The sequence below is a fragment of the Peromyscus maniculatus genome, chromosome 13, assembly GCF_049852395.1.
Source record: "Peromyscus maniculatus bairdii isolate BWxNUB_F1_BW_parent chromosome 13, HU_Pman_BW_mat_3.1, whole genome shotgun sequence".
Classification (NCBI taxonomy): domain Eukaryota; kingdom Metazoa; phylum Chordata; class Mammalia; order Rodentia; family Cricetidae; genus Peromyscus; species Peromyscus maniculatus.
The window spans coordinates 26,482,781-26,509,829 of NC_134864.1; the positions used below are offsets into that span (position 1 = coordinate 26,482,781).

Genomic DNA, 27,049 nt, shown 5'->3' on the forward strand with positions numbered 1-27,049 from the left:
AGATAATAATTATAACATTTCTCCTTTCCTTTTCCTTCCTTCCAACCCTCTCACATACCTCTCCTTGCTAGCCTCCTTTTTCATTGTTTGTTATCATTTGCATATATGCTTATATCTATCTATCTATCTATCTATCTATCTATCTATCTATCTATCTATCTATCTATCTATCATCTATCTATCTATATGAAATAAAACTACAAACATTTTATAAATACAATAAGTAATGCCAAAAGTGTGATGAACTAGGATAAAAAGATCACAAGACTTAAACAAGATGAGATGGGTGTGGCAGCTCCACTCTGGTCCTTTGAAAGTTGGAGACTACAGTTGTGTGTGTGGAGGTCCCTTGAATGTGTAGCCTCTGCCCTTCTAGTTCTTTATGCAGACTCTGTGGCTGAGTCTGTATTGGATAGCTGGCTTATGTCTTCAGCACTGTCTTGATGTTGGGAGCGTTCCTTCCTTGTATATATACCATGGGCTTCTGCTGGCCACACTTAGCTTTACACATTGTGGTTTTTTTTCAGTTTCTTTCACCCTTCCGAGACTCCTCAAACTCTTCCCCTAGAGAGGCTAATGTTTTAGCTGGGGGATGGCTCCACTGCACAGAGAAAGTGGGAAGTAACCACAGCACTAGATTGGCATAGGTAGAGGGCCTGTCTTCATGCTTTTAAGAACACTTGAATGTTAATCACCCTGCTGTGGGACACAGCTGTGTGTCTACTCACTGGGGTCATACTCAGAGCTATCACACTACAGCGTTGTTCTTGGTTGATGGGAGCTTTCCAAGCCAAAAGAGACAGGACTATTTTTTCCTCATGGTTATTCTAGCTTAAGCTGTGCCTCCTGTGTATATACCCTCAGGTTTGTGAGCAATCTCCCGTCTCTGTGCTCTCAATAACTACCTCATTGGGCCTTTCTTCGTCAAGGAGATAAACAGAGAAAATTGAGGCTCACTGACCTGTGGTTTTTCCCTAATTCAGGCTCTGCTGATAGGTCTGGTTCTCAGGGAACTGTAGATTCTGTATCAGAACACTGGCCAGCTCCTCCCTTGAGTCACAGAATGACAAGCGACGTTGCTCTTCACCACAGCCTGTCTGCTCTAAGAACCACTGTGTCACTAAACACAGCTGAGCGTGACTGTTGCAGTGTTGACCTGAGGACAGGGTGGCCCATTTCTGGCCTGACTTATTTTTTGGAAGCACTTTTTCTGCCACTCCTCCAACCACATCCCTTGCTGGGGGCCAGCAAGGCTGAAGCTGGGTCTAATGTCTCTGTGTCATGAATCTTTTTCTCCTGACTTTTTGGGGTCTTGCTGTTTTCTTCCTGAGCTTCTAAAGTTCTTCGTGCCTTTTTCATATTCCAGCTCTCTCATCATCTCACCCAGAAGTTCACAGGATTTAGTTTCCTAGTGTCTTACTGTAAACATTGACTTCACTTTTATTCTTGTGGTTATACATGTTACAATCAGTATTCCTATATACGTATCTTATAGATGTTTGGATACTTATGCCCCCAATCCACAGGTAAAAATCTTATCAGGAGAATTTTTGTATTAAAGGGATTTATCAGCCTTTCTGCACCATCTTCCAGAAAGGTCACATTGGTTTATCCTTTCTGCAATAGTCTCTGCCATGGTGGATCTTTCCCATGGCCATCATTACACATCCTCCATCTTTGCCTATGTGGGTCTTGGGTATAAGTGACCTTGTGTTTCTGCTCCAGTTCCAGTACTCTGGAAGAAACAAAAGAGGGGAGGTTTTCTGCTCCCTGGAGATTATTTGTTGCACCTTGTTTTTGCCAATATCTGGTATGAAGATCAGTGACATTTTAAGTCCTCTTTGTTAGCTTTTTCCACCCAGCACCTTGTGAATTGTCTAGCCTAGTATAGGCAAAAGGTGACCTGGAAAGATTAAACATTTTTTTTCAAAGTGATTTTATAGATGCTTGATGTATATATGGGTGCTTTGGACTCAGTAACCTCAAGACAGTATATAGGCTATATAATTTTAAATTGTACTCCCCCCAAATATGAGCTTCAAAAATTTAAAGGATATTTTACTTAACAATAAAGAATAGGATATATGGCCTCTAATTGTATATGTAAAATATACAATATAAAAAATATAAAATCTAGAGTAAACATCAGTTGCTATTCTTTCTCCTTCAGACCTCTTGAAAGTAGCAAACCTCTTTAAATATTGAGTCTAAACTTTGAAGGTTTAGTGAATAATGAGACTGTCAGATGTTTAGGGCAGGATTGGGTAGTCCCTCCCAGTTAATCTTCATGTCATAGCTGAAGAAGTTGTTACTCGATACAGTGGCCACTGGTTTTAGAGTAAGGATGCCAGAGAGCCATGGTTGACCTCAATTTTTGCAGGGTGAAATGAAATCTCATTATTAGCATCCTTAAATGGATATTGAGGAAATGCTGAGTGTGGAGTTATTTGTTTCCTGTCCCCCCCCCAGTAGTTCTTAATTCTTTACCATTTTATGGCCTCAAATAAGACTGATGCCATTTCCAATAATCAGTTGAGTCAATTTATAGATGGACTGCAGAAATAAGATGTTTGTAAACCACTGGAGATGTCAGCCATTGCTTTTGTAAAAGCCTTTGAACAGTGGCCTCCTCTGGAGACTGTAGCCTTATTACCAAGTATCTGTGCAAATGGAAATCCTTTTCTTCTCTTTGATTAAATAACGTTTCAGTAGAACAGTGGAGAAGGGTCTCATATATTCCTACATTATTTCTCTCACTGGTTAATTTCATTTATCTTTGGTTCATATCCCACATGGGATCAGAGCACACAAGAATTTGAAAACTGTGTTTGAAGCAGCAGATAGAATTCAAGTAGCAGTTTGTTACTGAAATTATTCATCAGAAATCCACATTTCCTGCAGTTCACAGAGCCAGCATGTGTCACCCTGAGGCAAGTGTCAGCTGCTGGAGCAGGGACCCCAGGGCTCTCAAAAGCCCTCCAGCCTTCCAGGGACCTTTGTCCAGCAACAGAGGTCCAGTAAGGGCACTATAGGTATACGAGCAGCTAAGAGCCTTTGGCTGAAACCCCTAGACAGACACAAAGGCACTGTCTAATTAGAGATCACCACTGAAATTTGTCCTCAAGGCACAGGATGTGTCCCAGGCTACCAGCAGGGAACAGTATGTCCAGTCACACTGCTCATTTCACTGTCACCAAACCTCCCTTTTCAAATGATAGGTTTTTCAATTGTTAGTGGGAGTGTCCTATAGCGACTTTTATTTTATATTTCTTCAGCTTTCAGCACTTACTTCCCCCAGAATGCTGTTCTTGTTTTCCTAATGACTCATCTTTATTTTGAGTTTTTAAAACTGAAGCTGAACCCTGGGAAGTCACAATCGTGGCTCTCTTTTCTTCGGACTGTGCTGATTTCTCTGCTTCTCCCAAATGGGAGGAGAAGACATTTTAAAGTATGTTCTGCATTCATTAATAGCAGTGCAATTTATTATTTTTGTAAAATAATTAATTAGTCCAGACAGGAATGAAGAATATTAAAGCTCCAAGAGCCAGGGAGAACTTTATTTTAGAAAAAAAAATAGAAAATCCAGTTTTAGAAAACTCAGGTATGGATAATATAAACCAGTCATTTAAGTGTAAGTAACTATTCATGGCTAGGTTGGGATTTGACCTTAGGTTACCTGGCCCCCAATTTAGCATATTTTGGCTCTGACATATGGTATTAAGTAGTTTCAAACAATAGAATGAGGACAATATAAGATAAATGTAAATTGCCCTGACAATAAAAAAAATCATATATATGTTTGTGTGTGCCAGCATATCCAAAACCTTGTTTTATCTAAAGACTAGACAGACACAGGGAGCTTGGGTAATGTTGGTCCAGAGTGAGAGGTAATATTATTATTTTTTTGATTCCTTTTCTTTCTAGGCAGAATTTCAATAGCAAATAATTGTGTGAGCCAAGAATCCTAACCCACTCGCCAAGTGACAGATAGCATATTCGAGATTTCATTTCACTTTTGAATGATACCGTGATTGTCAAAGAGCCCTGGCAGCTGCCATACGAGCACCATCAGCTCTTGAATCCCGTGTCTTTCACCATTGCTGTTTTGCTGTGGAAGAGAGTTATGCGGCTTTGAATTATGCAAATCTCTTGTATGTTGACTGAGCAGAGAGGGCTCAAACTGGTATAAAGAGCTACTGTAGAGAATTAGGCCTGATTTGGGTGTTCATCGCGGATGGAGAATAATAGAGGTCGTTGTGGTTGGATTGCCCCCGTCCTGTCCCCACTCCTTGCCTTGGTGAAAGGTGAAATGCCCATAGCTCTGAGGTCATCCATATGCTTTTGGCAGGAGCTGACAAACCGTGCGGAGCCTCATGGGAATCTCAGCCCCGACCCCCTCCCACACCAAGATGTGCATGCTGGCAAGATTCCTAGGTGATTCGCATGTGTGTGGAAGTGGGAGGGGCCTTGACTTACTGTACCTTTTATTAAGTTGCTGCTTCATTAATTGCACAAAGATATCCTTTGTGACTTTGGATGTGACATCTGCCAGGCAGAAGAGAGCTGCTCTTGAGCCTTGTCTTCATCCCTTTCTTCAGCGAGTACTTGTGGAATTGGACTCAGCACCAGGGTATGAAAGCTGGGCGGTGGTGGCACATGCCTTTAATCCCAGCCCTTGGGAGGCAGAGCCAGGCAGATTTCTATGAGTTCGAGGCCAGCCTGGGCTACCAAGTATGTTCCAGGAAAGGCACAAAGCTACACAGAGGAACCCTGTCTTGAAAAACAAACAAAAAAACAAAACAAAAAAACAAAACAAAAAAAGAAAGTGCACCAGGTGCCAGGGAATGAAGCATGGTTCAGACACTGTCTTCCTTGTGTTGCTCACCAGACTTGGGGAAAGGAAGGAACAGATTAAGAGGGTACAGTGCAGTTTCAACAGTAGGTGTTGGTACAAGGAGCCTCTGGACATCAAAAGGTTCCCCAGTTCCTATGGCTGGAGGGAAGGAAGAGGGAAGCCGGGATGCTTGCTGGGCTGATGCCTAAGAGATAAATAGGACTGAGGATGCTTTCCATGGCTGTGTATCAAAATGCCTCAAATGTAGCAGCTCAATCGTCCTTTTATTATCATTGTGTAGTTTCTGAAATGTCAGGGCATGGACTGATTGTGTTCACTGTTCCGTCTCAGGGTGACAACTATGATGACATGGCCAGATTCCTCCTTGGAGCTTAGTGTCATCACTGGGTGCCTGTGGTTGGTGACAGGCATGGTTCCTTGAGGCTGGAGGACTGACTTTCTCAATGGCTGTCGTCAGGCAGGATTCACTCAGCTTCTTGAGGCTACATGGTCTGCTGGCAGACTCTCTCCGCATGGTGATCCACATCCTATAAGCTGGCAGTAGAATCTCTTAGTCCATATGCTGAGTCATATCCTGTTGTACAGCCAGAAGAGTGGCTTTTACCGTGTGATCCAGGTCACATTACCACCTAGCAGGGGGACTCATTGGAGTCATCTTGAACTGCTGAGATATCAGGGCAGGAAGCTCTGTTGAGAGTCAGGAATTTGGAGCTGCGGAAGCAAAGGGGTTCAGAGTGCAAACTAATGAACTCACTGTGGTGATTATGGGGTGTCAGGCTTTGGATCTGTGCATGAAAACTCAAAGGGAGGTACAGATGTCGGCAGTTGTTTTGGTGACTGTGAATGGTCCCTCTGGTATGGAATTAGTAGATTGAGAGGGAACACATGGGGCGGGAACTGCAGAGTGATGACAGCGAAACTATGTTTGGAGTGGCATTGACAGAGAGCACAAAGGAGAACTCAGGCTAGGTAGGAAGGACAGCAGTGAGCATGCACATGTGCATGGACGTCACAGCCATGGGTGTGTTACGAGGAGATGGGAGAGCCAAGGAAACCCATCTCCCCACTTTCCTGCTAGCCATTCAGCAAGGTGAACCCCTGACACAGCCAGGACACTGTGGCTTATTTGCCTTTAGCTAACCACAGTGACTAGCTTACCGTAATTGCTCAATAGCAGATTGAACTCAAATGGCAGATTGACTCGGCTGTAAGATTCTTGTTTACTCTCCCCTAATGCTTCTTTCATGAGGGATTATGCTCATTTGGGACATGTTTCTTTAGTCAATAAATACAAACAGGCCAACAAATTTAATTTTAAAGTCCCTGGATACATTATTAGCAGGCTGAAGTCTGGCCAACTGACTGATGGCTCCAGTTAGTTGAAAGTCTGCTGTGTGTCCTGTGCTAGGCTAAGGATTTTACCCACAGGACGGTAATCCTCAGAAAGTCCTCTAAGAGGATAGGACTTTCTGGAAGACACACAGGAAACTGAGATCCATGGAGGTTAAAGAGGTCCCCTGCCTGGAATCATACAGATAGGAAGGAGGACACTAGGAATTCGAGCTTTTGGCTGTCTTGATTCTAAAATCTGTACACAAACAGAACTGTCTTATTGTGTGCAAAGAATTAGGTAGCCTAGAAAGCATATGAAACCATAAGGCTGCAGTAATGAAAACAGTGTGGTACTGGCACACAAATAGTTAGACAGACAGAATAAACAGAGGAGGAAGCCAGAAATAGGCCGGAATGCACAGGTCTCCAAGGCTAATGAGGGAAGGAGGCTGTTAAGTAGGGATACGTGAATACCTCCCTGGAGACAATGGCTTCACTGCTCTCACCTAGCACAGGTTAGATACTGAGGAGTGAAGTGGTGTAAGGAAGGAGCCACAGAGAAGCAAAGGGGAAGGTTGTCTATATCTCAGAATATAGAAGCTTGTCTAGCTTTTTCTCAGATCTCAGCACCATCAAGCAAAGGCTTGGCCATTGTATTTCTTAAAACAAACATTAAAAATATATCATAATCAAAATGAAAATAGAAATTGTTGTTGGTTGTTTTTGCTCTTTTGCGGGCCCCCACCACCCAGCTCACCCATAAACCATACACAGAAGCTTATTCTTAATTATAAATGCCAGGCCTTAGCTTGCTTTGTTGCTTGCCAGCTTTTCTTAATTTTAAATTATCCCATCTACCTTTTGCCTCTGGGCTTTCTCCCTTTCTTACTTCTGTATATCTTACTTTCACTCTTGCTCCATGGCTGACTGTGTGGCTGTGTGGCTGGCCCCTAGCATCCTCTTCTCCTTGTTCTCTTGTTCCTTCTTCTTCTCCTCCCCCCAGATTTCTTTTTCTATTTATTCTCTCTGCCCCCTCCCCCTCCCCCACCTATTTTTTCTCCTGCCTCACTATTGGCCATTCAGCTCTTTATTAGACCATCAGGTGTTTTAGACAGGCAACGTAACACAGCTTCATAGAGTTAAATGCAACATAAAAGAATGCAATGCAGCTTTGCACCATTAAACAAATGTTCCACAGTATAAAGAAATGTAACACACCTTAAAATAATATTTCACAAGAAATGACAACCTGGGAAAAATAAAATTTATATATAAAACACAACAAAGTGCATACACGTATACACACACACACCATAACAGAGGTAAATAACTGGTTTTCCTAGATTATTAAGATCAAAAGATGGGCAGTCATTCCAGGAGAAAAAATGGATCACAGATAGAAAAGTATTTTACTATCCATGAAATACAAATGATCTTCTAATCAATAATATAATGGGTTTCTCTGTCCCACCAGCCCCAAATAATGACACAGAGACTTCTTATTAATTATGAAAGCTCAGCCTTAGCTTGGGCTTGTTTCTAATTAGCCCTTATAACTTAAATCATCACATTTCTATTAGTCTACATGTTGTCACGTGGTTTTTGGCTTTTACCTCTCCTCTTGCATGTTCTGTTTCCTCTGTGTCCAGCTGGTGCCCCCCCTTCTTCCCAGAGCTCTCTCTGCCCGGAAGTCCCATCTATACCTCCTGCCTAGCTATTGGCTGTTCAGCTTTTTATTACACCAATCATAGTGACATATCTTTACACAGTGTGATCAAGAATCTCGGAACACAGTAATGTGACCTTTAACCTCTCCATGACAGAACAAAGGCTGATGCTGCAGTGAGATCTCACTTTGTCACTGTGCAGTAAAGCCCCAACTAATGGCACAAGCTCTTGAGATGGATATGGGAGACAGGAGCTTGTCAGTCTTGTGGACATGGAGTGAAGCAGCTGAGGAGAGCTTAACTCAGCAGCATCTAGCAACAAAAGGGTTCATGCCTCCTGAGATTGACAGTGCTGTTCTGCAGCCATTGCACAGAAATTTATAGGTGTGCAGAGAAACGCATTTGTAGGTTTCCGCTGCAGCATTGTAAATTTGACTAAGACAGGATGGCTAGCTAACAACCTAAATATTTGTAAATAAGGAGCTAGATAAATCCTGACATACCCATTTATTGTAATGCTGTGCAGCTATGGGAGATGAGTAAAGTGCCATTATATAAATCTACCTCATAGGAAAGACCTCTGTCAAAGAACAAAATGCTGGGAGAAAACAGTACTACCCTAGGATATTTTTGGAGACAAGAGCAAGAAAATAAGCACATGTAGGCATGTTCCTTTGTATTTTCAGAAGGAAAATCCTGCAAGGATATACTACAAACTAATTAAAGTGTTTGCTGCTTAGGATACCATGCATTAGCCAGATGGAGGAAGGCAGGTGGGAATGTTTTCACTGCAACATTATATTCACACACACACACACACACACACACACACACACACACACACACACACACACACACACACAGATATATAGACCTGGGGAGAGGCAGAGAGAGAGGGAGAGAGAGAGAAAGGCAGAGATACAGAGACACAGAGAGAAAACAGTAAAATATTATCCACATATATGTTGAATCCCATGAACTCAAACACAACACACATTACTACCTTAACAAGTCATGCATATAGAAAGACACTGGGCTAAAGCACGTCCAGGAATCATCAGTTATAACAGCATAAACAATTGGCAGCCTGGTGCTGTTGGTGGAACTGTTTCATTTGCTGCCCCCATTGTGTGAGTTAGCTTTCCTCTTCTGTGACAAAATGGCCAAGGTAAATATGAGGAAAAGGAGAAATGTATATCTTGGCTGGAGGTTTTAGGCTTTCCAGTCTGGTTGGATGACTGCTTTGACTGTCGCCTGGTAGCATGACACAGTATTCTGTGAGCACAGCCCAGCTTCATCCCTCCAGGATGGGGTCAGCGAGAGCAGGGAGGGAGGGAGTTGACAGAGAGAAGGGTGTGGTGAGGGGAAGAAGAGGGTGAAAGGTAGTCTTCTAGTATCACCGCAGCTGCTCTTCCTGAAGACTCCATGGTCTCCTAGTACAACTGTAGGCTGTTGCCCAACCCTTCAACACGTGACCCTCAAGAGACCTGTGATATAAAAATAAAAATACTTACTGATAAGCTTTAATCATATATCTGTATTTATTTAAGGTCATTTGATTTACTATTGCATAAATGGCATTTCATATCATAAACCTGATCTCAAAAATACCAAAACTGGGGTTGGGGATTTAGCTCAGTGGTAGAGCACTTGCCTAGCAAGCACAAGGCCCTGGCTTCGGTCCTCAGCTCCAGAAAATAGAATAATTTAAAAAAAAATACCAAAACCACAATATAAAAATGAAGTTAATAGCATTTAACAGTTAAAGAACTAATAAACTCTCATTAAAATGAGACCTATTGTTGAGACTTAGTTGACAGCTTGTGACATGACTGTATAGAGCCTCCAAGCTTTAGTTTATTGGCTGTCATCACTGGGGTGACCAGTCATTCCTGTGGCCTCAGATGGGAAGGTTTACCTAGACATTGCCCTTCTTATTGCTGTGTTCCCCGGTCAGCCCTAAGCAATTGGGACAGTCAGTTTCTGTGACAGCTTGATGAGAGACAGCCCAAACTTAGGTATGGAAAACTTGAGGAGATGATTGTTGGCTGAGTTTACAAAATCATCCAACTCATTTCCATCATCAGTCACTAATTATGAAAGATTTTGTGTAAATCACCTGCTAAATTTTCATCTTCTCTGATGACAATTTGTTTGGGAACTCATCAAGAGGGATGCATAACCATCTTTCCAAAAATGAATTAAGAGCCCACCCGTAAAATTCTGTTCTTCCATTTTAACTTTTCACATACTTTTGATGGGTAGCATACATTGTGTATGGCCACAAAACCATATAAGTAAGATGTATGTCTAGATATCCACTTTTTTTTTTTTTTTGTTTTTGTTTTTCCTTTTATCGAGAAAAGGTTTCTCTGAGTAGTTTTGGTGCCTGTCCTGGATCTCACTCTATAGATCCTGGAACTCACAGAGATCCAATATCCGCCTGCCTCTGTCTCCCGAGTGCTAGGATTAAAGGCATACACCACCACTGCCTGGCTAGATACCTACTTTTAAAAATGGCTCTTGCCTCTCTTTCAGTAAATAAGCACATAATTTAAAAACTGGAGTACCAGCATTTGCTGAAGGCTCTGCTTTACCCTGGGAATTGTGATCAGCACATCTGGTGAGTGCTGTGACCTTGAGGAAAGGCTCCCACATATCTCTGGTCACTTGGGCTTGTTTTGTATGTTAAATCCAATCTGTGTTGTTGTTGTTTTCAGGAGTCTTTACAGCCATTTGTGTATTTTGGATGGTCAGCGTGGTTACAGTTAGCTAATCTTATTTTAATTAAGTACTGATGCGGAGGGGGGGGGGGGGGGGGGAGGTTAACCAGCTCGCTGAAAGGAGAAATGAGAGCTGAGCCTGTGGTGGGGGAGGGGGAGAAACCTCCTCCAGTCAGCCACCACTATGCAGCCCTCAGACGCAGGTGTGGGGGTTGTGGGGACACCTGTTTCCACCGTTATATGAAAGGCGGTGGGAGCTCACTCTCTCTGTACGTATCCAATGAACAAACGAGGCTCTATGAATGAATTTCTGTCATGAGAAGAGATGATGGTGGACGGCTCTTGGCACCCACTGGAAGGTGCTGGCTGTAAACCCTGGGTTATATGGATGTTCATAGATTTGCTACCCGCCAAGCTTCAGTTTTCGGTGTTATTCCGGGTGACATCATTAAGAAGGCCAGCCTTTGGGACATGTTCAGAGGGGTCATTTTGATTATGTTAAGTGAGGGAAGACCCCAACACCATTCCTTACACTTGGATATAGGGTTGGACAGGAAGGAGAAAGCTGGGTGGGCACACACATTCCCTGTTCTCTGACTCCTGACTGTTCATGTGTTTTGATCTGTTTTTCCAAGATCCTGCTGTGATGCCTTCTCCACATTGACTCCTTCAGTAGTTGCCTTCATCCGGGTATTTTAGCTTGGTAGCAGGGAAGGTAGTGAGTACAAGCAGTTATCCATGACTAACGATCTAAACCACACTTTCTCTATTCCAGGGGCAAACTGAAGAAGAAAAGAAGCCCAGAGGTGGTGCCACAGTTTTAAGCCAAGGTAATTATCACTGTCTGGTACAGAGTCAATTCACAGTGAACAACTTTCACATGAAAATTTGGTTAGATTGCTCTTGCTGTTTTATGCTTCTTAGCTTAAATATAGAGCACTATTGTCTCCAGTTTACTCAGGGTCTTACGTACTCTGGTGCAGACTTTATCAATGTCATCTCATTTTAGGCATATTAAGGAATGCAGCTCTGCGGCTTTTATTTTTGTATGCATTTGCCTTTTAAACAAGCTGCGAAGGAGGCCATTTCTGGTTTCTATCTCCGTTAGTGATAGAAGGTGGTGCCGAGTTCATTTCTATCTCCTTGCTTCTATTTTTCTCCAGTTTGTTTAAATCATCTGATATTTGTGCTTGTTCACTCCTGCTGAAGCCATGTTGAAGATATGGTACATTTAATCCAGACTGAGTATCCCTCATGGTTATTCACTCATTTGTAGACTTTAGATATGGGCTTTTTTAAAATTAACTTTTTTTGTTTTTTTACTATTCCTCTGATTTTCAGATGCCTTAAATTTAAATCAACAAATAGAGTTGCTGTTTGTGACTGTTTCCATAAGACAATTGCTATCAAAATTTCTATAAAATGCAGTTGAATATCCAACAGGTTTTTTTTTTACCATTCTCTGGGAAGAAAGGTACATAAATTTGATAATATGCCTCTGGAAAGCTCTAAAAATACCACAGATATTTAGTTGAGTAGGCTTTTTTTTATTTTTAAATGATAAAAACAACTAAAATATTAGGGATTTTTAATATTTTGATTTCTAAAAGACTGCTTACTATTTCTTAATTTTGGAATACAGTATTAAAAATCTGCAACCTTAAAAGTGTTTTCTACTGCAATAAAAATATTATGTTGCTTTAAGTGGATACTCTTCTGTTGCTACCACCCGAGGCCTGTCATGTTCTTTGCTGAACAAGCAGAACAGGGTGCAATACTTTGATAATTATGTAACTTGATGTTCAGATCCGCTGGAATACACTTCAGTTATACAACACTGGAATTTTAGAAATGAAATTGCCCCGCGCGTGGCCCAAACAGTAGGGTTCTTTCAACATCTTTTTTTTTTTTTTTTTTTCATTTTGGGGTTGAATCATTCCTACCGGAAGAGGAAAACTTGGCTGAGATGAACAATGTAAAACTTTTCACTTCCTTTGCTACAGTTCTTTCCAGTGTATGCTTGCATTTTGACTACGTGCAAGGATTTGTTTCTCTTGAACTGTTTTCTGGAAAGTCGGTTTGCGTTGTTGGTCTGTGTCTGCTGGCTCGTTCTGTAGTTCATCACTCCTGCTCAAAAGTGTCTGGCTGTGCTCTACTCTGCCCCAAATTTGACATTATTAATTGCTTCTGGAACATAACTAAATGTTTAGAGGAAGGATTATCTCTGCTTTATGTCTATACATGCTATTAGTTGCTAATTATATTGAGAATAGGCTCATCTGGAGGCTTTAGGATATAATGTATATTTTTACCATGTTTAATGGAGTGAGTGAGATATATTTCCCATTGTCATATTATCATAGCATCTTAAGGAGATTTTTCCACCTATAGATTGTGGAATAGTCATTTTTTCCTTAGAATCCTTAATAACCTGAAGAAACAGAGCCTCTTATCTGGTATCTTAAAAATAATAACAAAACCAGAATTGTGTATGTACACATCAATATGTATATATGCCTAGAAAATTATACTGAATATAAATACATAATTCCCTGTAGCAATTTTGTATCTGGTGTGTGCTTCCTTGGCTATTGTTATAACATAATTTGAGTGCCCAGCTTTTGCCACTAACATTAAGCCATGTGCAAGGGACCCTCGAGTGCCATTTGACTTTCTCAGAATAAAGTTCACTAATGGTCAGTGAATCCAAGATTTGAAACTATGTCAGCAAGTTGTAAGGCTGAGTTTTTTCTCCTCTGTGCATGTGCTTTTTATGTTATCATCTTCCTCTCCTGTGCAGGTGTTGAGACAAAGGTGTAGAAAACTGCAGTATTGCTTAGAGATGGGCCGGGGAAAGCAGCTGCTGATAAAGTACTAATGGTATCTTGTACGCTCATAGGTGTCCTCAGAGATGGGCCGAACTAGATTTTCCTTGAAGTAGTCTTTCCTTGGGATTTATGTTTTCAATCTTTTGGAAACTCTTTGGCTAAAATTCTTCCTGGTGACTAAAAAGTTACATAACTCTTCTGGATCCATCTCCCTGAGAGAAGGCTTGTATCATCAGCATTCACTCATTAAAACTCACTTGTCAATAATTGGCTGTGATAGTCAGAGAATTATTCTTGTCAATAAGTGTGAAGCTCAGACTTGTCTGCCTTTTATTTTTGACATCTCCAAAATAAATACACCCAATTTCTTTGTGAAACAAATGATCTAGATTTTTCTCTCCTTGATTTATAAGTGTCTTTAAAATCACTGTTTGTTTGGTTACATGTTGGGGCAGTGGAGATTTTATGAACAAAAACCATGAATGAAGGAAGTTGTAAAGAAAATGTAGTTGTACACATATACAAATTAAACTCTGGATGTAACATAAAATAATAATAAATACAATAGAAATAGAAATCCAAAAAATATTGTTCATAGATACAACGGAGAACAGGCCATTAATACATAAAGGAATTAGAAAAAATCGTCAGTTGTACTGTGATCTCAGTCATTACCTGAAAAAGGTTGCAGGTTATTCACTGAAGAGATAAGAGTGACTAAAAATTAATATATTGAAAATATCAAATTTCAATAGAATATAAAGAAATACAAGTTTAAAAGTAGTGATGCTAGTTTTGATTGACCAAATTAGCAGGGCTTTAAACTTCTGGCTCCTCTCAGTATACAAGGAGACAAACTCTGGGCTCATGAGTGGAGTTTGCTCTGGTTATCAAAAGCGTTAAATACACATTTTCTTTGATTTAGAAAGTCTTCACTGAATTTTTACTAATGAAATCAACATGTGCATTCCACTTATGCCAACCTTGCTTACTGTGGCACTGTTTATAACCACAAAAGTTGAAAAAGAATGTTCATGCATATGGTTTATAGGGAAAACATTGTGGCTTGAATATCTGTAGATATTTATGTCCCTTATGTTTTTTGGGAACTTTAAATCACCTTCATAAAAGCTCATGGTAATATTTGATATGTTAATATTTTTAACAACAGTTATCTTCAGGTTTTTTATTTTAAGAGTGTGTTTACAGCAGTCACTTGTGGTCTCAACATATGGCTGGGTCAAGCCTACCTGCTTTACTGGATTAAATAGGAAAATCTACCTTATCTGTTTTCTTCCTTGTATCTCTCTCTCTCTCTTTTTTTTATTCTTTTGGATGCTGTCCTAAACCTGACAGTGTTCTCTGTTCCACTCTGGGCTTCCTTTTCCATCTTCAAAGCTCTTTTCCCATCATTCTGGCCGTGGGGCTGCTTGTCTGCCCTGTCCTGACCTCTATGCCTAAGTCAGAAGGTGTGGATTCTCCCTCCCTTTACCATCTAACTCCTCCACATAGCTGCCAAGATTTACATCTCTGCTGTCCTGTGGATTTCTTTTTCAAAAATACTCTTAATGAAATTTACACTAAACTTTCTGCTGAGTCCATTTTTAATTCTTTTGTCAATGAGACTAATAACCGAGAAGGGACCCTAATTTCATGGTGTGTGGTAACCCAAGTGAATCTCCCTATAATTTCCTCTAATATATGGTGACCTTAAAAGGACTAAAAAGATGTTTATTCTTCTGAGGACAAAACAGGGGATCATACTTCAGGACTTTAGCTACTGAATTTGCTCCATGTTACTTAAGGACAACTAACAACCTCTGGAAACAACTGTGACTATAGCTTCCTTGCATGGTGTGATGGGGTGAAGATACTGGCTCCCATAGGGTTGTATATTTGAATGCTTGGTCCACAGTTGGTGAGACTGTTTGGGAAGGATTAGGAGGTGTGGTCTTGTTGGAGGAGGTGTGTCACTGGGGGTGGACCTTGAGGTTTCAAAAGCCTATGCCATTTCCACGTCCCTCCCTCTCTCTCCTTTTGTGCTTGTGGGTCAAAATATGTCCTCAGCTACTGCTCTAGTGCCATAAATGCCTGCTTGCTTGCTGTGGATATTACTCTATGTAAATAAAACACTGATGGCCAGTGACCAGGCAGGAAGTATAGGCGGGACAAAGAGAGAGGAGAATTGGGGAAACAGGAAGAAGGGGGGAGAGACACTGCAGCCACCGCCAGGAGAAGAGCATGTAAAGAAGCCGGTAAGCCACCAGCCACGTGGCAAGCTATAGATTTATAAAAATGGGTTAATTTAAGATATAAGAACAGTTAACAAGAAGCCTGCCACGGCCATACAGTTTATAAGTGATACAAGCGTCTGAGTGATTATTTTATAAGTGGATTGTGGAACTGCGGGGCTTGGGGAACCTGGAGAGAAGCTCTCCAGCAACACTTGCTGTCATGACACCCACCATGATGATCATGGACTCACTGTCTGAAACTGCGAGCTCCAATATAAGTTTTTCTTTTGTAAGTTGCCATGGTTATGGGGTCTTTTCACAGCCATAGAAAAAGTAAGTATGACACATGGCATACCCTTTCTTCCTGTATCTGCTGAAGAGGACTTAGAATAATTTCAGATTTATAGAAAAACTATAGTTATAATAGTGCATAAATAGATGTAACTATTCTGTATCTAGTTTGTTTTAACATTAACAGATTGTATGGTCATTGAACATTTTTCAGAACTGAGCATTTAATGCTGCCATGTCACTGTGTATTAAATTACAGACTTTTTTAAAGGTAGAACCAGTATTTTTACCTGTATTCTTTTTTTTAATGCCAAGCTTCAAAATACTACTTTGGATTTAGCATCGTAGGTAGTTTCTTTTGCTCTCTGTGTTTTTTAATCTCCTCTCATAGGCAGAGCCCACATTCCTGGGCAGCTATATAGTATTTCCTTACCTGCCATCCACTGACCCTGTTTGCCACCATCTCAGTTCTGTACTCCTCTTGCTTAGCTCACTGGTGTCCAGTGGAGAGTTGTTAGAGTTCTGTCAGTTGGATGGAATCATTGCTCTCCCAGATCAGTAGATGTTTTCATACTCTTATAGTCATTACTATTGCACTTGCACATGTAGGCTGATCTTGTCCTTGCTTACTAATGTCCAGCCTGCCTTGCTGGAAGTCCCTTGCTAAATAGCACCATCATGGACCAGTAGTCAAACCATAAACCCATAGATGCCTCATTCCTTGCCTACTCATTCCTAATTCCAGCCAAATCTGGTCACCTTTCTTTCCATTCTTCCTGCTTGATAACTCTCACATAAGATCTCCCTTGTCTGGTGATTTAGAGCTATCCTTTAGTCTCTCTCTCTCTCTCTCTCTCTCTCTCTCTCTCTCTCTCTCTCTCTCTCTCTCTCTGCATGCATGCTTTGTGGGCCATCCAAAACATGCCCCCTAGACTTAATATCTGAAGAATCCCTCCCCGTACCTTGAGGTCTTTCTTCTGGATGGCTCCTTCAAAACCTGTTCATACATTCCCCTCCCCCCATGTGTGTGTTTTTATTTTTGGATAGTTCCCATACCATAGACTATTTGGCTTTAAATATTTTCAGTTGTATAATATGACGTATCTTCTCTAAAGTTAGACATATTTTTAAAGGGCATGTAATCAGGTTCAATCAAGTCCACAAGACTTATTGTTTTGTAAACTGATATAATGATGTATTAAAGCTCTTTAGTATTAATTAGCCAGATGGCCTGGAGAAGAATCAATATGATTACAGAGGTGCTTCTCTCACTTCCAAGGGTTTGTTATGGGGCTGGAGGGTGTTGCTCATTTAGAGATTCTAACAGCTTCATTTATTTATTTATTATCCTGGATTTCTTCACTGGGGTCGCTAGCACTTTCTACCTGGGTACAGTCACAGAACTGCTTTCTTTCAGAATAGTCGTGTCAGTGGAACTAACTAGAATGTCTGCACCTGCCAACCTTAGCAAGAGACTAGTTCATTCCGAGTGACATTCTTCCTCTCCATAATGGATAGTAACACTATGAAAAAGGAGAAAAAAGGGATCTTATTTTATTCAACTCCCATTAATATAGATGGCATTTACTATCACTGAATAATCAATTAAACATTTAGGCATTTGTTACTTTGAACCTAAAAAATTAAATTTCACCGTGTTATGATGTTCATAATAACATAAACTTTTTTTTAATTTTAAATTAATGAACTTTTCTTGGGAGTCCTGTAATAACTGAGGAATTCATGTGTACTTTAATGAAGAGTATTACTCTTTAATAAGTAATTTTAGTACATATTTTCACATCGTTTGCCTATCCTCACCAATGGCTTATAAACGAGCTACTCTTTGCACCTACCTTGTTTAGCTGCCAGCCCTCTCTGTGGTATCCTGCCAATTCTGGGTGAATGAATGGGGATGTGAATGTGGGTCCAATGAAAGAAACACATACACTCTCTTCCTGGAGCTGCTGACCATTGACTGAAGCCGGGTGAAGCACAAGGATGGGACAGGCCCCGTATCCGTGAAGCCTGTTTTATGTTGGTGATCTTTACACTACACCTAGAACCTTAACAGATGAAATACACACCACAGCAAACACCTCCCTCATTGAAGAACTTCATGTGAAGGCGTCAGACGATTCATGCATTCAAGTTGCCCTGCAGAAGAGCCCCGTGGAGGCACCATCCATTGTCTGCTACAACTGTGGTCACTCTCTGGTGGAGAAGGTCACCAGACTCTGAGAAGATGAGCGAGCTCTTGATGCTCCTATCGGCTTGATTGAAGGAACTGCTGGAGATCAGCACTTAATCCTAGAGCAGACACAAGGGCTTTGCACTGTGGACAGGAGGCTCCAGAATCAGAACCCATCTTCCCTCTCCAGGTCTCAACTCCTCTTCCTAGAAGCTTTTGTTTGATTTGGATCCCTCATCAAAGAGTTTTTACAGTAATGTGCACTGCACGTTGAAGGCATTTACTTTTGATCAGTATGATTACCTTTTAGTTACCAAGATTACAATGGCAATGTTGGGGGTATTTAAATGTCCCTTTAGACCTAAACCTACACTCTTTCATTTGAAAACTTAGACCATGGGCTTATTTGGTGACAGGCAATTTCTGATCCCCATGTTCTCTAGTTTGGATTTTTGGCTGTTTCTTCACAATGGAGATTCAGGTCATGGATCTCTGAGGAGCTATCCCAGAAGTGACTCCTTTCTCTTTGCCCTCACGGCTCTCCATAAATTGGCACATGGCTCTGCTTTGCCCCAGGTTTGATTATATATAACCCTGATTCTTTGGTGAGTATACCTTGTCAGGCTTTACCACTGTGAAGTTAAGGTTTTTGTTTTTTTTTTCTTCTTGATTAAAGTCTAGAAAGGAGACAGTTAAAAATTGCAGATTTACTAGCTTTCACCGATTTCCCATTTGCTTTTTTCTTTCACTTACTTGCATACGAACTCTAGGTTCCTTATTTCATTCAGTGTATTTTAACCCATTTCCATCATTATTTTCCTGCTCAAGTTGCCCCCATTGTCATTTGGAAAGTTGAGTCCTTTAGGTTGGCCTGCTGTCTCTGAAAAATCCCTATTGTTATTTGAGAACTGACATTGGAGCATTCAGAGACTGCTGTGGCTTTTCCTCCATAGCAAAAAGCCCAAGGAACCAGATGTGTATACTTTATGCGTTGGTAAAGTTTAGTGCTATTTCACTTACTCAGCTTGTAGCCTTATGCATACAGTAGATCATTTGTAGGATGTTCAAGACTGGAATCACACTTTCCTGCTGATGTCTATGTGTGTGATTAAGTGTCATTCATGTTTCTCTAAGACAGTGTCTAACACAATTATAAATATTTAGTGCAATATATGGCTGCATAGAATACTTAGATCAGACTATGTAGGGAAGGAAGGGAAGGGGGGATGGCTGGAGGGAGGGAGGGAATGAAGGGAGAAGGGTTAGAGAGCCACAGAGAGACAGGCAGCTTAGATCTGGAGTGTCTAGCCATGTCTTTGTCTTCATCCCGGGGTAAATGTTCTCTTTATATATGTTCTTATTTCAGGAGGATGCTTTTTTGGTATTTGAAGCAAGCATAGGCTATGTGCCTAGATTCAAACAGACAGGTCTTAACACTTGATTGTCCCCACTAGTCTCAACAAATCACTTACCTTCTTAAACCTCCATTTTCTTTCTCTGGAAAAGGAGAAACAGATAAGATCATTTGGTCATGAAGTTGCCAGGATTAAATGAGGAAATGTTAATAATGTCTTGGCCTCTGGGTAGATATTATATAAATGGGGTGTTTTGTGAGTAGTTTAAGAAGGGAATTTATGTATTTTTTCTTCTTTTTTTTAGTAACTGTTAGGCTGTTTCTGGAATGAGCACTCAGATTTTGCTTTGGAGATTCCTATAGGAGTAATTTTGAAAAAAGTAAGCTACAGAATTGACACCAGCCAAGATTCTCTCCTGCAGAGATGAAGATGCTTGAAGTTTGGTAAATGCTTTGTGTGTCAGCTGCACAGTTGGAGCCCTGGGGACCATCTTGCTTTCTCCCTTCTCCCTGTCTTGGGCAGTCTGTCATGGAAGGCCACTGCTTTTGATTAAGGAGTCTATCTAAAGCCTGTGTATTTTTCACCCGTCACTGCTTCAACTCTAACTATTGTTCTCTACCTTGGCTTCCCAGTTGGCTCCATCAGACCTGCTTTTGATATGACTTCATGCTGGGGCCACAGTACAGCTAGCTCCTTCTTCTCGTAATGTAAGCTGGATCCTGTGGATACCTCCATCCTTCTTTTCTTAAAAGTTTTTGTCTCTCCCATTGCCTACAGGTTGGGACAGATTCTGGCCTCCAGTGGTTCCTCAGTCCTGCTGCCCATGATCTGCATTACACCCCTGTGTTCTGAAGGTGCCAGCTTTATTTGAGATCTGGCCAAAGAGCCCCTGTACTTATTGTCCCTTCTGTTTGAAATGTCCTTCCCTCTTCTTCTCCGTCTTTACCTTTTGCCTGCTTTAGAAACATAAATTGCCCAAAGGATTTAGCTTTGATGCCACTTGTTAGGGAAATTCCCGTGATCTTCTTGACTAGGCTCTCAGGGGCCCTGTAGTCTGAAAGCTCAGGATAAAGCTTGCAGTCACATAATGCAGCATTTGACTCCTGCAATAAGATTAGTATTGTTTCTACAGAGCCTTGTACACAGATTGTCCTCTATATTGTTTGTCATATTAATAACTACAGAGACCAGTTAGTAAGGTGGGACATTGGGATTAGTCTCCATGGACAAAGACCTTGTGCACTGTGTTTAGCTATTTGGACATTGTCCTATAGCTAATAAAGTGAGTGAAGCTTTGTATATCATTTTGTGCAGAGATAAAAATTGCCAGGACTTGATAAGGTAGACTTTCTCAGTTCCTGCAGTGGTATCAGAGGGGCTGACAGAATCCAAAGAGGTTCAGGAGGAGGGGCCCTGTATCACATGCCAGTAGAGCCACTCATTGTCTTAGGATCTGGGATGTCTTAGGACACAGGGTTGGTATTTGTGCAGAGACTGAGGACCTAGGGAATATGTGAAGGGCCTGTGTAACCAGAGGTTTCTCAATCCCACCTACCCTCCCTCCCGACCCCCGGTCCCACAGCCATTTATAAAATAATCACTCAGAGGCTTATATTAACTACAAACTGTATGGCCTGTGGCTTCAGCTTCTTGCTAACTAGCTCTTTCATCTTACATTAACCCATTCCTATTAATCTATATGTTGCCATGTGGCTGTGGCATTACCAGTCTGTTGGCATTTTGTTGCTCCTTGGGCGGCTAGCTAGTCTCTCCTGACTCCACCCTCCTTCTCCCTGTATCTCTGCTTGAATTTCCCACCTGGCTGTAAGCTTTCTTGACACAGGCCAAAATGGCTTTATTTATTATCCATTGGGAGCCACACATAGTCCCAGCATACAGAAAGACATCCCACAGTAGGTCTGGGGCAGAAGCCATGGAGAGATGTATCATAGTGCAAGTATTTGGGCTCATCAAGTACAGATTAGCTGCTGAACCTGTGAGTACAGGGCTCCTTTGTAGAGGAGCAGGCTTAACAGAGGGAAGAGTAAATAGACACCTTGGAGTAAAGACTACTCCCGAGTGCATAGAAGGAGGCTCATGGAGCAGGTAGGAAGAACAGGGTTCTGAAAGCTGTGGATGTGGGGCGATGCCAGTTCTGAGACTGTTGGATGCTCTGTACTTGATATCTGAAGGGAATCTGTGGTAGGAATTGTGAAATAGAACATTTTTTCCAACTAAGACTCAAGCTCTGCTAAGTGATGCTTGCGAACGTTATGACTCTGTTATTTTATTTTTGCTATATATTGACAAGTATTCTACATAAAGTTTATTGTTTTCTTTGCACCTCTAATTATTTATAGTTGTCCTCACAATACATAGGATTTTAGGAGAAATCATTTTTTTCAGATGCTTGTCATATTGACTTATCTAATAGCAATATGAATCCAGTCATTCGGTATTTAAGTTGACAAGGATGCTGTATTTTACTGGTGATTTTTAAACATAAAGGATGCCTGAGATTTGTAACCAGCTTTTCAAGTTGGTACCCATTGAAGGCTTATCAGAGTAATTGGTCCGTGAAATCAGATATTTATGCCCATGGATAAACTTGGGAGAGATCACATTTTTCATCTTAAAGTGATTAGCTGTTTTATTAGATGCATTTTGTCCCTGTAGGTGTATGACTACTCACCACTGTTCTAGAGAGTTATTTTCCTTGGTGCTACATACACAGAAATGATGGGACAGCAAGAGCTCTTGGAGTCTACAAGATCTATTACAAATTACTTTCTTGTCTACCGTGAACCTTTGTTCAAATCAAGACACAGCACCCATGTCTGATAACTATTATTCTAAGATAATTTACTGTTTATGGATTCCTTCCTCAGAAAAGATCAATATGATTATTTGGTAAATTTTCCATTTCTTGAACTTTTAGAAATCTTGCGGTGCTGTGTTTGTACAGTTTACTAAATATCCCTGCCTATCATGCCTGCTCTGGAGCCCCGTTAATGTCCTAATGCTGCCACGGCCACTTGGCACACTTGGCAGTGCAAGCACTGTCTTAACGTTCTGTGACCTAGAGGAGGCTGAAGTGCACTCACAGAGTCCAAGTGTGTCCCAGCCACATCCGTTCCAGCATCCCCAGAGGGGCCTCAATCTCTTGCCTCTTCTAGTCTCTAGAAGCCACCTGCATTCCTTGGCTTGTGGCCACTTAATTCTCCTTGCAAAACTAGCGAGGTCCCTTCTTTCAGACCCCTGTGTTTTAGCCATGTCCTCTGAACATAGCCACTTAAGGACTTATGGGTCCCACAAGATTTTCCCAGACATGCTCCGCATTTCAAGTATCTTACCATATCTCCAAAGTCTGTGTGTGTGTGTGTGTGTGTGTGTGTGTGTGTGTGTGTGTGTGTGATAAAGCAACATTCATAGTTTTTAGGGATAAGGATGCAAGCATCTTTGGAAGGGGGCTACTCTGCCTATCACAAGTGAAATCGCTTGGGGAATAGCACCATCATCATTTTTTTTTTTAAAGCACACAGTACTGAGTTTTAGTCATTAGGTTTAACAGCTGCTGCATTTGTTTATCATGTTAACATACAATTATAATCCAGTGTGGCCAAAAAAGGTCTCTTTTAAAGTGTCTTGGGGAAAAAGCCATTGGTGACCAAGGTTGTGGGATCGCTAGCTGCTTTGAATCTAATGTCCAGGAGTTTTTGAAACTGTTTTAGCGTTTATACATTCAGTTTTTCCTTTAAATAGTGCTAATTAAGTTTTCTCCTTTGACCCTGCGTAGTAAACTGAGGTTGAATTTCAAATTTACCTTCACCAAGAGTGACTGGTGTTTCAAAGGCTAGCAAGCTGTGAGTAGCTGAGATGTATCTTGAAAGTATTTTAGACAGTTTTAGTGTCAAAAGAAAAAAGGAATCTTGGAAAGCATTTGAATTATATTCATTAATTGGAGATCACCAGGGGATATTGAAAATAGAAGGTCAAAGTGTCAGATTGGCAGAATTACTGAAAGTAACAATGAACAATGTATTTAATACATTATATTAGATATTCCTTTATATTAGATACACAGAAAAACAAAGCCAGGGGAAATATTCTAGTAATCACTTTATGAAAGGAACATTGCCCTCCCTCTAATAAAGATGGCTGCTAATTTGATGACTTACAGGGTAGAATTCATGGGAGAACATTTTAATATGAGCCTCCTAATTATATGGACTCTCTCTCTCTCTCTCTCTCTCTCTCTCTCTCTCTCTCTCTCTCTCTCTCTGTGTGTGTGTGTGTGTGTAACTTCTATAATGAACATTGTGTTTATTGACTTCCCACATATTCACTAGCTGCCAAAGGAGTAATCAGTTAATAGGTGAAATCTGCTTGCAAATGTGTTCCTTCCGATCAGCGTGCATGCCTGAAAATGCAGAGACCAGGGTTCTTAGCCCATTATCTCCCTGCACAGATAGCAGGGTGCAATCAGAAATTCTGATCCTCCTCCAAAAAAAGGGGGTACAATCAGAAATTTTGATCCTCCTCTGGAAAAAGGGGGATATAATCAGAAATTCTAGGAGGGTTCTTTCCTGTGGTGGAGATAACCTCACATCTGCCTTACAAGTGTCACATTCATCCCTCTGACTTGACCCCTCAATTGAGATGCTAACGCTTCTGCTCCTTCCTCTCCTCCTCCATCTTCCTCTCCTCCTCCTCCTCCTCCTCCTCGTTGTTCCTTGGTTCCTCCTTGTTGTTCCTTGGTTCCTGCCCATCATTCTAATACTTCATTCTTTCCTTGGTTTTATGTCTCGGTGCACATTCCTCCTCTACCTTACATTTAAGATCTGGGAGTCGCCTGAATTTCAAAAGCAATACACTTTTTACTTGGCGGTTTTCCTCAGATGACTGACATTACCATTGTCATGCTACTCTGGTTATTTCTGCTTTCTTGCAGATCTATGTCTTATGCTGGAAGAGGGGTTCACCTGCTCACCCTTCACATGGATCAGCTAACCCCTTCCAAAATACTCTTCTTCTTTGTGTCCTTGGCCACCTTTATTGCTGTTACTCTTCTCTTACATCCGTAACCAGTAGGCTCTGCATGATCTTAAGCTCAATTACTAAACTAGAAGGAAAAATTGAATAATCTGAGACTTAAAAATGTAAATATGAGAAAGTATAATATGTGCATTTTGATAGAAACACATTGAAAAGGTGGAGGAACAGATTATTCCCCATTAAACTAAAGATTATCAGAATGTCTGCATGAAAACGTAGAAGATTCGAGGAGATCTATTGAAGAATCTAGGGACAAAGGCACACAGACTCACACTTCATTTCAAAAGAACAGTGAATACAGGCAAACAAATGAAGTCTCAGGACAGTAGTGTGAACACAGAGACTCTAGAATGCTAGTGCATGTTATGTGTGGCCAGCTGAAATTCTAATTTTTTGTAAATATAACCTATCTGTGCTTTAGAAGAGTGAGAGATTATGACCAAGGAGAGTATGTTATGCCAATCATAAGTATAATATCTAACAATGAAGTGGGATTCAGTATTGCAAAATCTGGCACATAGTTCCTATATTAACAAATTAAAAGGACCATGCCATGTATGATTTCCAAACTGAAAAAGCTCCTCAAAAGTTTTTCAGTTTTTTGAAAAATCACTTATATAAAATGTGATCAAATGTAGTAAAAGTTATTTTAACAATTTAGTAGCAAATACACTACATAGCAAAACATTAAAACGTTTTCAACTTAAATAGTTGAATAGGAGTGCTGTCATATTGAATACTCAGACATTTTGGAATTTTTGTTGAATTAATAAGCAAAATCAATATGAATGCTACAAATTTAGGAAAGAAGAGCTCAAACCACACATAGGTTTGCCATTTCTGTGATTTCTTACATAGAAAACTAATTATAAAATATCACAATTAATAAAAAACACTGAGTTATTTTTAAAAAAAACAATAAAAAAAGAAATCACCTACAGGACTCTAATACATTGAGAGAGAAGTGGGAAGAACCCTACTTGAAGTAAAGTAGAACATTTTATCAATATCTGGAAATATGCAAAGACTGATACCCTTCAAATGTCAATCCTTACCAAAATGAACATTTAATTTAATTCCAAATTGAGTCCCATCATGTTTTAATTTAAGTTGAGTATAAAGCATCTTTCTACTAGAATTGTCATCGTTCTGGTGGCATAGGGATCAACCAAGAGTCTGGGAACACAGTGGAGAACCTGGACTAAGACATCTGACATCGTGACGTGGTGGCGGGGGCAGTCAGCTAAGAGAACAGCTCAGTTTTACTCGGTGAACTGTGCTAGTCCGCCTGGCCTTGGCCCATAGCAAAACAAATTCAAATAAAGACAACCTTTTAAAGAAGAAAGGGCTTTTAAAGATGGTTTTAAGGAACTCTCCAGGTGAGGGAGAACTCAACCCAGAGTGGAAACCTGTATTCTGCAAGAGAAATGATACCCATATCAAAGTAAGTTTGTTCTTCATCTGAAATTCTGCTCATTTTACTCTCACATTTTCCTTAAAATTTTATTTTATTATTTTATGTATTTGAGTATTTTACTTACCTGTATGTCTATGCATCACATCCATGCCTGGTGCCCTTAGAAGCTAAAAGAAGGCATTGGATCCCCTGGAACTGGAGTTATGGAAGGTTGTGAGCTGCCATGTGGGTACTGAGAATTGAACTCGGGTCCTCTGGAAGAGCAGTCAGTGCTCTTAATCACTGAGCCATCTCTTCAGCCCCATCACTGTCACTTTTGAAAGCTGTTCTCATTGGCTGTGTGATTCTTTCTTGGCACTCTATTAGATCACAGTGCTTCAAAGATGCCATTGCATCATCTTCCTAATCCCAGTATTGATGATAAATAGTCACCATGTTCATAAACATCAGGGTCCCCCTCCTGCGAGTGTTTTCTACCCCCCTGCCGTGTTTTGTCTTTTTCTCTTTCTGCTGTCTGCCATACTATACATTCATTTGTTTTATTTCCTGCCTTTACCTGGTAGAATTTATTGTGATAAAGGCAGTTAGGATTTTGTGTATTATAGGCTCCTAGCACTTAGTAAATACCCTCTTATATGTGTTGAAATAAAACAAAACCTGAACGAACAGCATTGCCAAGACAATATAGATTGCCCAATTCTCTGTCCTCTTCCCTTTCCTCGTGTTTCAACAATTGGATTTTCATTTCTGTATTGTGGTAGTCATTTGTTTTCCCCAGTAAGCTGCAGGCTCCTTAAGGCAAAAGATGTGTCTTCCCTTTCTTTGGATCATTAGTAACACAGGGTCTGTCTCATAGAACGTGCTAAGAAATGGATTTTGAATCAATGTATATCAGGCTTGCATGGATTTTTTTCCTTCTTCATATATATATATATAACTAAACTTTGAAGACTCCCTAAATAATACCAGCTCGTGGGTCTCTGAATTGTCCCATCTAAAGGTCACCATGCTGGATAGTTTTATATTGACGGAACACAACCTAGAGTCATCTGAAAGGAGGGACCCTCAATTGAGAAAAGGCCCCCATAAGATCCAGCTGTA

At 40.7% G+C, this 27,049-nt stretch overlaps 1 protein-coding gene across 3 annotated transcripts in view; it reads left to right on the forward strand.

The window, feature by feature from the left end:
- Positions 1-27,049, forward strand: part of L3mbtl4 (L3MBTL histone methyl-lysine binding protein 4) — a 410,639-nt gene that overhangs the window by 49,038 nt on the left and 334,552 nt on the right. For all 3 annotated transcript variants that reach the window (XM_076549829.1, XM_016008230.3, XM_076549830.1), the window contains one exon: positions 11,353-11,407. In XM_076549829.1, coding sequence (XP_076405944.1) covers positions 11,353-11,407 — 55 coding nt within the window. The remainder of the gene's footprint in view (positions 1-11,352; positions 11,408-27,049) is intronic.